Source organism: Aethina tumida, chromosome 7 (assembly GCF_024364675.1).
Source record: "Aethina tumida isolate Nest 87 chromosome 7, icAetTumi1.1, whole genome shotgun sequence".
Taxonomy (NCBI): Eukaryota; Metazoa; Arthropoda; class Insecta; order Coleoptera; family Nitidulidae; genus Aethina; species Aethina tumida.
This window is the reverse complement of record NC_065441.1, coordinates 13,379,807-13,398,118: the sequence shown is the minus strand read 5'-3', so window position 1 is coordinate 13,398,118 and position 18,312 is coordinate 13,379,807. Positions and strand designations below refer to the sequence as shown.

General features: G+C 36.9%; 1 protein-coding gene across 4 annotated transcripts in view; it reads right to left on the bottom strand.

Annotated features, from left to right (window-relative positions):
• Positions 1-956: 956 nt before the first annotated feature.
• LOC109594976 (brain tumor protein) overlaps positions 957-18,312 on the bottom strand; it is a 115,873-nt gene continuing 98,517 nt past the window's right edge. For 3 of the 4 annotated variants that reach the window (XM_020010248.2, XM_020010249.2, XM_020010247.2), the window contains exon 2: positions 957-5,922. In XM_020010248.2, the coding sequence (XP_019865807.1) occupies positions 3,399-5,903 (2,505 nt within the window). In that variant the 5' untranslated portion in view covers positions 5,904-5,922 and the 3' untranslated portion in view covers positions 957-3,398. Of the gene's footprint in view, positions 5,923-14,552; positions 14,584-18,312 lie in introns of all 4 variants that reach the window. The other variant, XM_020010246.2, reaches the window with a different exon arrangement.

Below are 18,312 nucleotides of genomic sequence, written 5' to 3'. Positions count from 1 at the left end.
CCGGGGGCGATCGAAAGGGGCGCGTGTGCGTGGATGTTTGTTTGAAGATTGAACCAAACTTTAGGAGAGGAAATGAAGTCCTTCCATAAGGTTTCAACTCTTTTTTTGCCTTCGCAATGAGTTCCTCTTGAAGTAACTGGTTGTACGTCAAACAAGGACTTGTTCCAATCTTGTGGTGTGGTTAGTTCATCGATCGGCCATTGGGAAATCGAGATTGGCAAACTGGTTTTTGCTTATCACTAATTTCGTTACCAGAATAGATGTGTTGTTGAATCAGTCTTACCGAAAATGTTTTTTGCTCAAACTCAGATTGCTGATCGCCCCAAGTTGCGGGGCTGACCGCGTACTAAATTTACCGCTTTTTAAAAAAATACTACACTACTAGTAATACTAATGACTATGATAAGAAAAAAATCACACATGCCTATATAACTATACTATATAGGATTTGCTTTAAGTTGGGCCCAGGAAGATTGTTCAAATTCACACATAATGCTCCCGCAGGAAAAAATATATCGCTTAAATCCTAAGTACAAAAGTACAGTAGTAAAGAACGACACACTGTACACACAATTTACTCGTGTTCCCAAGAAATGCTCTCCACAAAACTTGTCCACCGAACAAAAAACTACTACTAAATCATACTTGCGGTGAACCCGAATTATGGACAACGTGCCATGCACAAAAATCGAGTAGATTCCATGAACACAATGTTGAAAATAGGCTGCTTCAGAACCTTGCCGTGCTCGAAGACTTTTTATACGCTCAGGACTAGGATTTATTGGGGGTAGGAAGGTGATTACTACAATAAGTGTGAGACGATACACAGGAGTGCCAGACATTTTTACAACTCTATGCTTGTTACACATTAAAGTGATTAAACTGAATGTGTGGTTGGTTGGAAAAATCTCCAGTAGTCCCGTGAATCGACTGCGTGAAATAAATAAAATAAAAAATGAAAACTGCAAGAAATGGTATTATTAATTAAAAAAGCATTTACAACAAAAAATCAAATAAAACAAAACAATGTACATTTAATTTAAGAACAAATTTACGATTAAATTATAATAATAACAACAAATGTATTAATAATAATAAAACGATACAAAAGAGTTTCAAAACAGTGGTCGGCGCTTGTTTCGAGTTTTGGGCCCGAGGACGTCTAAGGAACAATAGAAAAAATAGAGTGTACTCTCAACAAGACACTAAAAACAACATATATAACACTTGTCGGGCCCCAAACCCGAAGAGGATAGGCGGCGCCATCTTAAGTCACGTCTTTAGTATCGTTCCCGCCGAAGGCCGGTATGTTTTACCACGGAACAACAAACGAAACGTTCAAAATAATAACTAAAACCGAAATACTTATGCTTTAAGTTTAGTCGCCGGTGTCCCTTCGCCGTCCGGCCGTAGTTCTGATTAGTCGTGGACGTCGTCAGACGACGAGTAACACAAGTACGCCGTGCGGGAGGGACGACTAAATCGCAGATTGTTTGCAAGACGATTACAGTTGTCCGTGGGTCAATTTTAATAGTGGAGATTCGTGGTGCATCACAGATTCGTCGACGTCTCGTTTGTCACGCCGCGTCTTTTTTACGAGATTTGAGATCACCGGACCTTCGCACGCTCCGAACAGTTATCATCGCGTAATCACCTCCATATATATAAAACCGCCGCCGCCGATGATTAAACTCACCAGGCGGCGGCGAATAAAAAACAACAACTATATAATATAAATAAAAAATAAGATAATCGATAAATTATTAGAAAAAATGGTACTTTTGTGTGGGGGGGTTGCGGTACTGATGGCAAGGTTCTTAAAAAAATTTTGGCATTGCGTTGCCAGCAATTCCGCAGCTGTCCCGTCTCTGACGGCGTCGCACTGGACGATTGGCGACCACCAATGTCGAACCACGAACGCATAATTAAATTAAAAATAAAATAGAAACTAACTAATGATGGGTTCGGTACGCCGGGCCGGCCAGTCGCCAATGGGATCGCCACCAAACACGCGAAAACAAACTGAATAGGACCTAGCTACTAAGTAAATAGTCTTGAGCGGGAACCAACAGGCACCCATTTTGCGGCGTCGGACACATGCAGTCCGTCCGCCATCTATCTTAAACTCGGCAGCATCAACAAACAATAATATATATTACTACACACTACTAAAAAAACTAATTAAAAAAAAATAATAAAAAAAAACTGATGGTGAAGAATATTGCATGCACCAATATAATAATAAAAAATGCATTTACTAAAAATAAAGTGAATAATAACATAAAAAATTAACATAACATTTTGCCGGTCGAAATTCTAAAAAAAAAACATAATGGATTGTGTCAGAGCCTGGTTGTCTCGACGACACGGCAGGGGCGCAAGGGGGCACGAGCACCCACCTCAATCATATACTCGATGCAGTTATCTTAAATATAATACAGAGATCCATTCGAGTGATGGAACAGCGCTTACAATTATATTTATAATGCTCGCAACATAACGAACCCGTCAAACAACAACCAACAATAACAACTAAACACAACCAAAGCCAGAGCGAACTATTTAAAAGTAAATTTTCTTGTTGGGTTTACCATGATTTCAAACTCATCAGTCCAAAAGTATACATTAACAATACGAAACGCTCTTCTAAATGTGGGGCATGTTTCGTTGGAGTGTCGGAAGTCGTTTGTACGTTCAGTTTGCGCATGTATCAGTAATAATATAATAATAATAATAATAAGATAGGGGAGAGAGAAATTTTACAAGTACAGTTCTTGATGGTGACTAGGGTCGCTAACAACGCGGCATCCCGCTAACAACAAGGTGCTATTACTAAAAGACATACACTAACATCATACACACATATTAAAATAGATATTATAATTATTGGAAACCGATGATCAATTTAACAAATCGCTGGTACACGGAACCAGCTAAAACATTTAATCAAATATAATATCCCTGTTTTTTTACTTTTAAATAGTGATAGATTTGGTCATTCAACATGCAGGCGGTGTCGGGACCGCCTTCGAACGCTTCGTCAATGTATAGTATTAAAAATATCAACATATCAAGAACACGACCAAAAGATGAAGGGAAGTCAGTCTCCAATCCGATCATCCGTTGTTCGTGCTAAACCCGGTCCACAACACCTCCAAACCGAACCTGTCGTTGGCTGAAGCGTGATGAAACGAGTTCTTGGGGGGGGGGGCAAATTCAAAACCATGACGATCAGATTTTCGTTACAATTTTGGACAAAGTATAATAAAAAAATAAGTAATAATAATACAATAACAGACCAGCCTTGAACCATTCCATTCAAAAATGCATCAACAAAATGTGTTGGGAATGGTTAGCTGAGGACCCTGTCTCGACGAGAGGTTGGCTTCGCACATCTTCTACAGGCCGATGGGGGGCACCTGCACGTACCGGTAGATGTACAGCCGGTAGTCCTTGCTGGCCAACACCACGGAACCGTCGTCCATAAGTGCCACGTCGAAGCACTGCGCGTGCTTCACTTTGCTCTCCAACGCAGAAACCAGCTGGCCGTCTTGCGTGAAGATCGTCAGGTTAAAGTTGTTGTGGTTGTCGGCGATGAGGATCTCGCCGTTGGCGTTGATGCCCACGCCGATGGGATAGTTGGTGATGCCCTCGCCACCGATCTGCCTTAAGTACACTCCTTCGTAGCTGAAAACTTTGACGCAGTGCGCTCGATTGTCGCTGATGAAGATTTCCTGTTTGTCATTGACCACGACGCCGTTGGGGAACTCCAGGTGTTTGCTGCAGCCGAATTTCTGCAACACCGCGCCCGTCTGGTCGAAGATGATTACTCTCATGACCTTGCATTCCACCACCACAATGCGGCCTTTGTTGTCGACAGTCACGCCTCGGGGATGTTGCAGGATGTTGGCGCCAAATTTGCGTACGAATTGTCCATATTGGTTGTAGATCTGGATCTGGTGTGTGGGGGAACGTTCTGTCACGATTATGTCGCCGGAAGTTCTCACAACTGCAACCCTGTTGGGGTACAACAGCTGTCCGTCGCGTTTTCCGCATTCTCCGAACTGGAACTTGAAACGTCCCTCCTTGTCGAAAATTTGAATTCTGTGGTTGTTAGTGTCGGCTACGATAATATCGTTCTGAGCATTTACGGCAACACCGCTGGGCTCGGTGAATTGTCCTTCCATGACCCCAAATTCACCAAATTTGCAATGGTAAATCATCTTCTGGCGTTTAATTTGCGACTTGGGCGGGAAGATAGCAGTCGACATCAATTTAGAGTGCAAGTCTAGCATGGAATCGGCCGGTACTGTGCTGCTGAGGGAGTACGGGTCCGAGGGTCCGTTTTGGAAGATACTGTCCGTCGTTCCGCCGTTCGACCACTTTTCATAAGGATTGATTGTAGTGTTGAGATTCAAGTCTCCAATAGTCGTGGAGAATGGTCCCAGGCTGTTGGCACTGCTGAATCGTTTGCTGATTATGTTTGATTCGAATGGCGAAGTGGATTGGCTGGAGCCGCTCATGCTGAACGGGCACGGGATGCCGCCGTTCAAACTGCCCGAACTGCCGTTGACACTGCTTCCGCTGGAGCTGGTTCCGCCGTTGGTCGGTCTGGCGATCGGCGGTTGTTTGCTGGGGCCGACGACTGCTTCGGAGTTGGAGCGGACGTAGCCGAAGGTGTTTCGGACGCCGACTTGGATCGCTTGGTAGTTGGAGACGAATTCGAGTTCGCAGGCGGACTGCACGCTCTGATCGATGTTGTAGTTGAGGAGGCCTTGGAGTTTGGCGTCCAGCAGTTTTCTAAACATTAATATTTCTACTACATTAGCACATTTATTCAGTCTCTCAACAAATTCACAGGCCTTGTAAATTTGGTCAACAGTCTCTTGGCCTTTCTGAGTGGCCACTCCTAGGGAGATCTGTTTAGCCGAGAACACGCTCTCCAACTCCTTGAGCAGCTCTTGTTTGCGCTCCTCGAGCATGGACCTGTAGAACTGGAATGTATCGTTGATTTCGTTCTGAGCCTTGTGGTATTGCACTTGCAATTTGCTGGACACGTGCTCCACGTTCTTCAATATGTTTCTCACGTCGGTGGCTTTGCTCTTAGCTTCAGAAATGGCGTTCTGGATAGCTTCGATTTGTTTGGGCGCAGCATCGTTGATGTGTTCGTAATCGTGTAATCCCACTGGATGTTCCAATGTGAGGCATTCCTTGCAGATAGGTACGGAACATGTGCGGCAGAAGAACTTAAGAAGTTCGGCCTTGTGTCTGGGGCAGATGAAGTTCTTCTCGGTGCTGGACAGATTGCCGTTGGGAATGATGCTGCCCAAGCTGGCGATTGTGTTGTTCTTGGGCTCCTCCTTGATCTCGGAGAGGTTGACCACGCGGTGGCCCTCAAAGCAGTGCATGAACTGATGCGCCATCACGCAATTGGAGCAGAGGTAGTTCGCACAATCCACACACCTGGCTACGGCGTCTAATTTTTTGGTTTTGCAGCCGGTGCAACGCACTGCCTGCTGGAAATCGTTGACTGTGTTGTTGGAGACTGTTGTGCTGGTTGTGTTGCTCGAGTCCGAGCTGAACAGCAACGTGTTGAGTATGACCTCCACTGATTCTGAGTTACAGCGGGGGCAGACGAGCTTGTTCTTCTCTAAACAGGGGTTGCAGAATGTATGGAAGCAGGACAGTAGCTTGGCGTTGAGGACGGGGTCGCGGCACTGTTGGCAGTGCAACTCCGACGGGTCGCTGTCTCTGTCCACTGAGTCGGAAACTGGAGGCGATGATCCGCTGACCGATAAAGGTGAGTCGGCCGGCGACAATGACAGGTAGTCCACTTGTTCGCAGAATGATCCGATCGAATTTGCTCTCGGTAGTGATTCTAGTGAGGGTGTCGGCGAGGCCATTTTCAGTTACCCTTCATCCCTAAAAATAATAAGGCACACATTAGTAATTTTGAAATATAAACTGTTACGTATAATCTAATTTTCATGTTATAAAACAAGAGATTAATTCAAGAGAACCCGTTAGATAGGATGACAACGCCTAATAAAATAAAGTGAAATTCAATTGCAGACGGGCAGTATCTAGGAAATTAAATTCAATACTGTGTGGGCTTAACACAGGATACCATTTATTTGTTGTATATGAGAAACTGTAACGTAATACCCTTTCATTGACGCAATTCACATAAATTGATTGTTCTTATTTACTGACTGTAGAAATAATAAGTACCAACTGATTATTTCGTTTATTAGTAAAGATATACTCTTAATTAATATTTAAAGTGCAAGGCCTGAATAGCAAGCCAATAAACAATAAACTGGTACATCAAGCACAATTAATTTAATTCTCTCTTTTCCATATAACCATTAATATTAATTAAATAAATGGATTAACTCGTTGTTAAATGTGTCCTTGTAAAACTAAAATCCAGTTTAATGCTAAATTCATATTCAATACGCCGTCCGAACACAAACTTCCATTTTTAACAAGCCCCATTAAATCCAAACTCCTCGTAATTTAGGGATATTCACGCATTTGAAGGGAAAGTTTAACGGCGAGGCGACAAAATTCCCCGATTTTTCTTAATTACGCACGCACTTATCGGGGCGAGAACGTTTCGCATCGAGATGGGGGCTATTTACACAGAAATTTCAGGCAGAGGCGTTTAATGGCTGTCAGAAGCCGGGACTGACATTCAAACAACCCTCGTCACCTTCGACTCCAGTCAGACGCAGCCTTCGCATCGAACACCCGCACATTTCTTAGAAGAGATTATTTACATCTGGTAAACTATCTTGTTCCATTTTATCGACAAAGTCTATTAACGTTGGCGGAATGGATTGTCTCCTCCACCTGGCACCATCAATATAACTAATACAACTGATAATAATTGAAAATGGTTGGGTAGATGTTAATTAAACAGACATAAAATAAACAAAACCAACTTAATTGCTTATTAAATAAATCAAGTTTATGTATTATTCAGTCTGAATTGCCATCTCAAAATATATTAAATAGTAATGTCTTCAGTGCAGACAAATACCAGTAATTGTCTCGATAAACGCCGCATGCACTTATCGATCCAACCCTTCGGTAACAGTTCGTTCAGCCCTCCCCGATGGTCGAGGGAAAAAAGTGCGCCATCCGGCGGTTTCGTCGACACCGCAGTCATTTATTACCGGCGCTTGTTGAATGACAGGGACTGGACGGCGAGCCGGGATTGACACAAAAGCCCCGACGTATGTGTGTGTTTGTGTGCGGAAGAAAAACTGGCGGCGGCGTCGGCGGCTGCCGTCAGGTCATCGAACCGATCGGCGGCGTGCAGCAGCGTGGCGGCGGCAGCTGCTGAATTCGCTGGGGCTCGGGTTATTCCACCGGTTTTGTTTTGACTGGGAATGCGGTTGATGAGGGTTGGGTACATCGCCCAAAATCTATACGGCACGGGGGGAGAAGAGATAGACGATCTTTCGCCAGTTTCGGCTGGGATTAGGGTGAGGGGGATATCAATGCGTGAGAAGAAATTGACGCTGCCGTGCGTGGAAGAAGCCAAACTGAAAATGGACGTCTTGAATGGACCGGCCACGAATAAATAATAAATGAAGTAACCACCACCTTCGTACTTTATTCAATAGGTTGCGAGTTTTTTTTCGTTTTCAATCGCTCGTGTTAGAAAATGTCTTCCTGGTGGCAATACCAATTTGTATAAAGGTCACAACAAATAAACCTGAACGAAACTTATCAAGAGACATGCATGTTTAAAAGATTATAAACTCAGTTTCTAATCGTTTTAGAATTATCTTTTCTAGTTAATTTTGAAAAAAAGAAATACCAACAATTTAGATAAACCAAATAATGACGCAAAGCGTGAAAAAAAATGGAAGGAAATTAAATACAATAGTTTATATTATGTATTATATTATTTATAAGAATTATTAGAACTAACAATGAAATTATAGAAAGAGTACTATAAATATAGTTTAGACTTTCACATGTTATAACAAAAGTAAGTTTTAAACTACTAAAATGTGTTGTTGACTAACAAATCAATTAAGAAGATAACGACAGGTAAGTGTTAGCAGAATTTAAGATTATCACAAATGTTGGTGGCAGAGATAAAACTTCTTAATCTGTTATTAATGTTAGAAAAATTCCAAGTTCACACGTTCACATTAAGAGATAATTCGGTGACAAAATGTCACACCTAACAATGCTGCTATTTTCGAAAACAATTAATCAACAACACGATAACCTCTCGCTGGAAGGGAGGCCGTCGCCGCCGCCACCGCCATGGGCGCTCCACGCCGAGAGAACGCCGCCGGTGTCTGGTGGAGATTGGGACGCGAACGGGACACGAGGGGCGAGGGAACCGCCAAAGGGGGAGACGATCGATGTGATGGCGACCCGGGGGGGGGAGGACACTCGTTGCCCTGGCAACTGGCGGAGGGTTGCACAACACCCCCCGACCGTCGACGTCCGCCGACTTGAATTATTGCTGCAACAAGGTGCCTCCGCCGACGGCCGACTCTCTCTCCCGGTGTGCGAGTGAGCATGTGAGTGTGTTTGTGCGGCGTGGCGTCCTCCCCCGCGGCTTCCCCTTCGAGTTCCAGACTAACGTCTATGATTTTATTTTCGGCGGACGACCCTCGTCCCCAACAGGTCGCGCGTCCCGACGCTCCGACACCCCCCGACTAAGCCCAGCCACAACAAATCGACTGAACGCACGGGGGCAACGACTACCCCGCGATTCATGGGGTGGATGCGGCCACCGAACGTACAATTTGAGGCCGATTGAAAAAGGCCGAGTGCGCACAATGTCTTATCTTTGCGTGAGCAACCGGAACGATTGTAAACAAGCAATCATCATTTTTTTGTGGAGTGACTTGAGGATGATACCAACACTGACACTTTTATAAGATAATAAGATGATAAAACACTGATTCACGTTCAAGTAAATATCAAGAAGAAAATTATATAAATATATATGCAAAACAAACTCAAAAGTAATCCAAACAATTTTAGACTCAAGGTGAAATTAACAAAATTAACAGTTTACATACACACTTCAAAAACTTATAATTTGCTCAACTAATCTAAAAATTAAAACAACTTACAACTTTCCTTGAACTAATATTGTCTTAAGATTGAAAGAAAGAGAAGAGAATGTTTCTTTTGAGGAAGACGCCAATCAATATGACAAAATTATCAAAACACAGAATCTGGATGACCTTGAAATATAAAATAAAATAGCAAAAAATGAAATTGAGAACTTATTTAAATTGAGTAAGGGGCCATTCAATATCACAAAATTATTAAAACAAAGAATGTGGATGACCTTGAAATACAAAATAAAAGAGCAAGAAAAACAAAGAAATTGAGAAGTTATTTAAATTAAGGAGAAAGTGTATGTGTTGAGGAAGAAGACACTTAATTAGAGAAAACAAAGAACATGAAAAACCCTGAAATACGTACAATTGGTCAGCTTGGAAAGGAACAAAAAGAAATGATATCGAAGAGTGTGCCTAAACAGCTAACACTAAAACGTTTCTTTCTATAATATGTTAAATTACATCTATTGTCATATAAAATGGGATATATTCAATTTAAGTTTTGTCCTCATATCTACTACAATCTTCGATTTCCCACACAGCTCTTTCCTGAATTGCTCCATCGCTCATACATAAGCAAACAATATGTTACCAGATTTAAGAGTGTTTTTCATTCCAGCAAGGAAAACAACACGTGTTAGCGCTTGGCCCACGCAAATTGCTCCTTTATGTTTGGATATTTTCTGCGATTTTCCCCGCCAATGCAATTTGCCGTGTAGCGAATTACAACGTGCGCAAACAACGTATCCGAATGGGAAAAAAGCCCTCTCGATATTTTCTATATTTAGTCCGTCTGCGTCCCATATGTATTATAATATTGAATTTTCTGCTATGGCGAGCGGAAGCGTTCCGTTTCGGTTTCGAATTAATTTCAGTCGACAGTTCCTGCGACGAACTGGTATTTTTCTGATGGGAATCTTTGTTTGGGTGTTATCGAGCGGTCCTGGCTGTATCACGGGGAAGGAGGCAAAAGAGAGCGAAGGGAGAAAAAAATGTATGCGGAGGGTTCGTAGGCCCGACTCTTAATAAAATCACCGGGAGAAGGGTGGAAACTTTTCCCCGTCCTGTCGCAGTTTTCCCCGTTTCAGATAAGACAAAAATGTACGGGCGAACGATAATAATTATTGTCGACGAATGTTTGCAATATTGTGCCCGTGTTTAGGTTTAAAGAAGGCAATTCTTATGCTCGTTAAACGTACACGTGGAACGTTCACGCTGAACAATATTTATGGAGTTCGTGCACGGCATACAACTTAATGATATAATTTAGGAATGGCTTATAATAAATGAAATATTCATGCTGAATCAGGCGTGTTTTATTAAATCCTATGCGGAAGCTCGAAGAAGACATTCGGGGGAATCCCCTTTGAATGCGCTTCATTAGGCCCGATACGATTGACAGCAAAAAGCTGAGAAACCCAAATCAATATCGCTATTTATAAAGCGAACGCTACAAAAGTACCGTACTAACACATCAGTTTAATTTGGCTATTATTATGAGTCACAAGTTGTTAGTAATTAGTTGTTTGAAACAAATTGTGAAATTATGGTTTATTAAGCATTTAATTATTGATGAACAACCAAGTTTCGGGGAAGAAGTTGTCGTAATTTGATAATGGTCGTCTACAAACATTGTTTACCATAAAATTAACAAATGAGCAGCGAAGTTGCCTCAATTTATATTCCGGGATATATTAAGGAATACAATTTTCTTCCCTTGTTCCCTGAATAGAATTAATTTAAACTTAGCAGTATTATATTAATGCACGAGAACAATATGCAAGATACCCAGTCTGAAAGAGGGGTGGACTGAACGTTACCCTTAGCACGAAAGCAAAAGGGACGAAAACCTTAGTAGCCAACCTGACAAATTTACGATTACCACAGGTAAAAATTATTTTAGGGTTTGATTAATGATATTATCGCCGAAACGTGGACCTTCCCTTAAGAACTGATCGGAGTCTTTGTTCAGAGCTTCTACTTTTAAAAAATGTATATTCCACAACGTTCTACAAAGAGAATGAAGACAAAAACATAAAACAAATATCAGCACTAAAGTATGAGGTTACTAATAAAATTACCAGCTAATTGTTAACGTAAACTTCACGAACATTAATCAAGTTTGATATCCCGACATTATTTAATTAAACTTAAATTAACCGAAGCAGCTCCATTAAATAATCTTTTATCACAAACACAACTACTTACAGTTACATTCAAGCAGAAGGAAAAACGTGTATCACACACACACACACACAACAAGGCAACAGAACCGAACTACTCAACGGCCACCAGGCAATTGAGCACTTGGTGCCAGGACTTTTCAGGTAGTCGAAAAAAAGGACAGGCAAATTTCCCTCGAACAGTCGTAAATACCGACAGAATTAGTAATGTTTCGAGATACTCCATTCTTGTTCGGTCCTGTGCTGAATCGCAAGTCATTTTGACGTTTCAATAATCGGATTCATCAAATTACAGGTACTGGGTTTTAAGCGGTCGTGATTAAACATGGCCACCATGTTCTCTAAGCTTCGTGGCGGTTGAAGGCATTTTGATTTTGGGGTGTGGAAGATCATGTGTGACGGTATGGGTTTGTTTTTGGGATTAAATGTAACTGGGTTCCGGTGCCATTCTGTTAGAGAGAAGAAACGGCAAAACTTAAGTTGTTACTTCTTCAGTGTATGGAAAATATACAATTGGGCATCAATACTACTGTTTGTAAGAGGAAATTGAACAGCAATCTTAAATTACTTCTTCAAAGTATGGAAAATATAATTGAACATCAGTCTCACCCAGTTTGTTAAAAAGAAATCAAATTACTTCTTCAGTGTGGGAAAAATATAATTTAATATCAGTGTCACTCAGTTTGTTAAGAAGAAATTCAACTGCAATCTTAAAGTACTTCGTCAGTGTGGAAAATATAATTAAATATCAGTACCACTCAGTTGGTTAAGAAGAAATTGAACTGCAGTCTTAAATTACTTCTTCAGAGTGTGGAAAATATAATTAAATATCAGTACCACTCAGTTTCTTAAGAAGAAATTGAAGTGCAATCTTAAATTACTTCTTCAGAGTGAGGAAAATATAATTAAATATCAGTACCACTCAGTTTGTTAAGAAGAAATTAGACTGAAATCTTAAATTACTTCATCAGGATGTCGAAGATCATGTGTGATGGTGTTTGTTTTTTGAATTAACCGTAACTGGGTATAAATACCTTTCACTTAGAATGAAGAAATTGAAGATTGCAATATTATATAATAATAATAAATTGCATTAACATTATTTTCTTCTCTTTTAAAACCAATTTCAAATAATTTAATACAGCACAATTTAACAGAAAATCAATAATAATTATATTATCCTCCATATTCATCAAACAAATCAAGGATAAAACGAAATTGTCCAAATGTAAAAAGCAATTCAAATCCTCTTTGTATCACCAGGATAGACAGGAATGAAATAAAAAACAACATCAAAAGACTAATCACCCGCGTCCGTGCGGAATGAATTTCTGTCCATCGTTTGCCGCGTGAAATTGTTCTTTGTTCGGACTACGTCGAAGTTTCCGCGGAAACGACGACAGGGCGTCGCGACGGCGAGCCTGTTTTAATTCCGTATCGGTCAGACGGACTATCGTTGTTTTGAAACCCGCGGTTCGATTGCTGGTTCGCGACGCGTTTGCACTTTTAATTAATCTCGATTTTATCGTCGTCGTCGTTGTAACGTGAAGGAGGGACTGCGGGTCAATATTCGCTAGGTTGGTCAGCTGTTGCGATTTTGTGTGTTAAATGTGTGATAACACGTCAAGGTTTAGAATTATTATCAAATATTAGATTAATAGTATAAAAATAATGTATTTTAAAATGTTTTATACTCATTCAAGAATAATTTACGTTTAGATAGAAATAATTAATTGCTCTTATTAATTATCATAATTATAAAAAATTGTAGCAATCGAAATTATTTTAAAGTCTCTATCAGTTCTTGTAATTTTATGGTGTAAAATTTTTATCTAAATGTTATTTTAATATTTCATATTAATATACTATTAAATTTAAGATAAATATAAATGTATTATATTTTAAAATTTGTACGTGACAACAAAAATATTTTCTAATTTCTTATTATTATTTTATTAAACTTAAGATAAATCTAAAAATAATGCATATTAAAATATAAAATATTCTAATTTTGTAATTTTATGGTGAAATAATTTTTGTTTGAAGTTATTTTCAGATTCATATCAATATATTATTATTAAATTTAAGATAAAATCTAAAAATAATACATTTTATAATCTATATGTACTTCATATTTTAAACTTACTGATGTATAAATTTTAAGTTTAAAAAGAAATAATCCAATGTACACATTAATAGCCATATTTATGAACTAACAAACATATTCTAATCTGTTAATTTTTGTAATTTTATGATAAAATAATTTTTGTTGAATTTACTTTCAAATTATTTCAATATATTATTATTAAATGAATATTATTATTAGATAAATCTAAAAATAATGCAATTTAGAATTTTATATACTTCATATTTTAAACTTATTGAACCATAAAATTTAAATTTAAAAAGATGTAATCCTCTTTACACATTAGTTGGCATATTTATAAAATTTATAGCAGCAAAAATATTCTAATCTGTAAATTGTTGTAATTTTAACATATGTTAAAATAATTTTTGATGAAGTTATCTTTAAATTCATATCAATATTTTATTGTGAAATTTAAGATAAATATAAAAATAATGCATTTTAAAATTTGTATGTACACATTTTAAACTTATTCAACTATAAATTTTAAATTTAAAAGGGATTAATACACATTAGTGACCATAATTATAAACACATTCCATTCTGTCAATTTTGTCATTTTATGCTAAAATAATATTTGTTGAAATTATTTTAAAATTTATATTAGTATTAACTAAGATAAATATAAAAATATTTGTATGCAATTCACATTTTCAACCCACAACTGAAAATCTTCAGATTTAAAAAGAAATATTTAATTGTGCATATTTATTCTCATAATTATTAAATTTTATGGTAAACAATATTTGTTTAAACATTATTTTAATGTTGTATTAATTATTTTAACTTCATATTATTATATCATTTCAAATTATTAAAGTATTTTAAAATTTGTTTGTATTTAAATTCAATGAACTATAAATTTTACATTTAGAAAGGAATAATTAATTGTACATATTAAATATAATAATTATCAAATTATAATAGCGAACAAAATATTTTAGTGCCTATCAATTCTTGTAACTTTGTGGTGATATAATTTTATCTAAATGTTATTTTAATATTTCATATTTGATATGTAATCTTTAGGAAATTATAATTTTTGATTTTGTAAACATTTATATTTATGTACATTTTTTAAGTAAAAAAAATGTTTTAACACACGTGAAATCTTACCGCAAAAAATCTCTCGATTAATGGAACTCACCTGAAAAATAAAACTACAATTAGTATTTTTACATTAAAACAACATATAACAAACTTGTAAACTCATTAACTACTTTATTGCGATAAAATAAGTTGTCTGAATTAACCGGGGGGAATATTATTTAATTTCTAGCAGTGAATAAATTAATCGCCTCATAAATTACCAGGAAAAAAAACCCATTCCTGGCAACGCTCTAGTAAAACCGATCCAAAACAAACTACAAAACTTCGACGCCTTTAAAAACGGTCCAGTTGCCTCATTTTCACACCGCCACGTTGTTGTTTTTTTTTTTCCTTCTCTCCCGAAACTCCCGTTCGTCGGAACAAAGCCCCGGTTATCCACCCATCTCCCGATACATTCGTTTTATATTATTGCGGACGGAGAGAGATTGCAATGCGGCTTTTTTTCCTGGAAATTCGGTCAATATCCGCGGAACGATACGAGAACTGCGTCACGTAAAACTTGTTGCCAACGTCGACCGTGTCGACGAAATCGGTCGTGGAGTTTCCAAGTGCATCGCAAGTACGACGCGAGATGTGGATTTAATTAATTTATTGTTGACTGGAGGGCAAACATGTCGAAGTGCATTACACGTGTTTGCGGGCGAATCGTGTTTGTTAATCCGTTCCGGGAGTGCGAATCGTCTCTAATTAAACATGCGACGATCACTCCCGTGATTCCGGATCTCAAATCTAATTTAAATTATACCCACACCGACCGCATCCTTTGAGAGCTCGGCTTATTTATTTATTTTTTTTCTGGCAATCCTGCGTTTGAAACGCGGTTAAACACCGGCTGAAATATGAGTAAAAGTCCTAGGCGCAATATTGAAATATTCCCTCCGGAGTTTGCCGCGGAGGCCGTTCCAGATTCGGGGGAACGAGACAATTTAATTTTTGTTTACGGACGGCGTATCGGGGAAAACGTAAAGTTTTTTCTCGCAATCAAAAAAGGAGGAATACGAGAAATGGAAATTGAGATAATGTGATGTGGAAAGTTTTATGCGAATCGGCTTTTCAGGGTCGTATTTAACAGTCTGTTTTCTATTTAATTACGGATTTTTTTCGTGTGGCATTTATTACACAAACGGCGTCTTTTGACAGATAAATATTTAAGGAAATCATGTTCCTTTCAAGGACGAAAAAACCCTCAAAAATAAAATTAACAATAATTCCTTTGAAGAAAATGTTTACGTCTTTAAATACTTATGTATCAGTTATTGAGGCAAAGTTAACTTAATTTTTCATGAATTTCAACAGTTTTGTGGGTTTTGTGGGCTCAACAAAGCTCCCCCGCCAATTTTTTTTTTAATTAGGAAAATTATTTGAGGTAAAATTTATAACACTAATGAACTCGTAACTGAAAACCTCTAAACTGAATTGTTTATTAAAATAGGTCACTGCGGATTTTATGCTAAAATATTTTTTTAATTAAAAAAAATAACTTCCTGGAAACGAGAGTTTAATTCGCATAATCCTTCTGGGTACCTAGCCGTTATTTCAGTTTTCAGTCTTTTTTATTTAATTTAATAAATATTATTCAGAAATTATTTTAAATTTGTTAAATTTTATATTTAAATTGCTGTTTGTGCTTAAAACTTTTTAATTAATCATAATTCCGAATAAAAAACCTTTTGAAAATATTTTTCATATGAAAATTAATTAAACTATATCAACTGAAAGCTTTTCAAGTGAATTTAATAATTAAAATGTATATAAAATGAAAATTTTCAAACATTTTAATTTAATTGATAATTAATATAATGGTTTCAAAAAATATGTCTCTAAATAATATTTAAATGTCAGAAATATTTCAAATTAATAAACCAATAATAAATATATCATTTAAATATTTTCGACAATCCAATAAAATAGAATTTCTACAACCCTTTTTGTTCATTTAATTTATAAATATATTATTCAAATTATATTATAATTAATTATTATTTTAAAGATATTTTAAATTATTAAAATAATAATTCTTATTTTTTTTTTTTTAATTATTCAAAATTTAAAATTATTTAAAAATATACATACATTTTTTTGAAAATACAAAGAAACATTTAGTTTACAAGAACTAAAATTTATATAAAATTTAAAGTTGACCTTGAAAAAAAATTAGAATTTTCAACAATTCAAAAATTAAATAAAATTTCAATCTAATTACAAATTATTGTAAAAAAATGTAATTCAAAATTTTTAAAACATTTTAGTAAGTTTGTAATTAATTTAATGACCATGAAAAATAGAAAATTTTTTACCATTTTTGATAATTAATTGAGGCCTTTTTGATTAACATTAAAACTAAATAAAATTTAATTATAAACTATTGTAAAAATAAACAAAGAACAAAGAAGTTTATAAAAAAATTATAATTTTCTACTAAATAAATAAAATTTAATTTTAATCTAATAAAAAAATTCAGTGATATGTAAAAAATTTCACTTCTCGATATTTTACCGAATAGACTATACTAAAATAGTCCCTTTTTCTTTGTTTTACTTATGTTTATTATTATTTTTTTTTTTTCTGGTTGCCCTCTCAACATACCTGTTCGAATCAACATTTCAGACTCAATACGAACGAAACGAGAGACAAAGAAAAATGTGTGTCGGCAGAATGGTATTTTGCCGTTAAGGTCGACGAAGATCCGGCCATAAAAAATGCGAGAGTCCCAGAGACTTTTATTGTTGATTTAGGACGCACTCATTTTAAAATTTAAACCAGGCAATCCCGTCACTTACGGCCGAACAACCCCTTACTCACGCCCAGCCTCTCACATCGAACCAAATTAATAAACCCAGTCGTAAATTCCGACGAGCCATATTTCCCGCACGAAAATCGTCATCGAGAAGGAAAAATAACCGGCCGGGCACAATAAATTAATTAAAGTCTATTTTGGGTCCGCCAGCCGAGGGGGGCGTGTCCGACCCCGTTATTTATCCGCGGGGAAAACTATATTCGGTTAATAAAAAGGTTTGCCGGACGAGACGGAAAACGGGAAACTGCACGAATTATGTTAGACTAGATTAAATAAAACTGGTGCCGTGATTAAAGTAGATTAAAACTGGATATGCAGTTTTATGGCTGTGAATGTACCTTGGTTTTATGACGTTTTATGTTGATTGTGTTTTAGAGGTTTGATTTTTTTTAATTTGAAAAATTCCAGCCGCTTTTATAATTGACAGTTCTCTGTGATTTTGTAAATTCATTAAAATTTTAAATCCACAAGAACCATTTAATTAAAATTCATGAAAAAAAAAAAAAATATGGAGCTTTATCAAATTAAAACTTTGCCTTTGTAGATTTTAATTAATTCATTTTTAATTAACGACTATAAAAACTTGTTCTAAGTACGAATTTCCATTGCACGTTTAAAACACAAAAAACAAAAAATTCTGAAGTCTTATATTCCTCTTAAAGTTATTATCGGCCTGTTTTATATACATTTCTAACTTTTTGCTAATTTTTATACGTGAAATTTTTCCTCGTGTCAATTTCCACTGTGTTCACACTTCGACTAAAAATAAATTTAATATCAATAAAGGCTCACGTTCAGAAACTTTTATAGAATCCTCCAAACCTCCCGACACTCGTCACGAGTCAGGAACGCAGATTTAATAAAAAAAAAATGTACATAACTGAAGAAAATCTCATTACCACCGTACACGGGCAAAATCAAAAACGAATTTCCACCGGGAAAACACGACGACCATCGTCAACCAGTGAC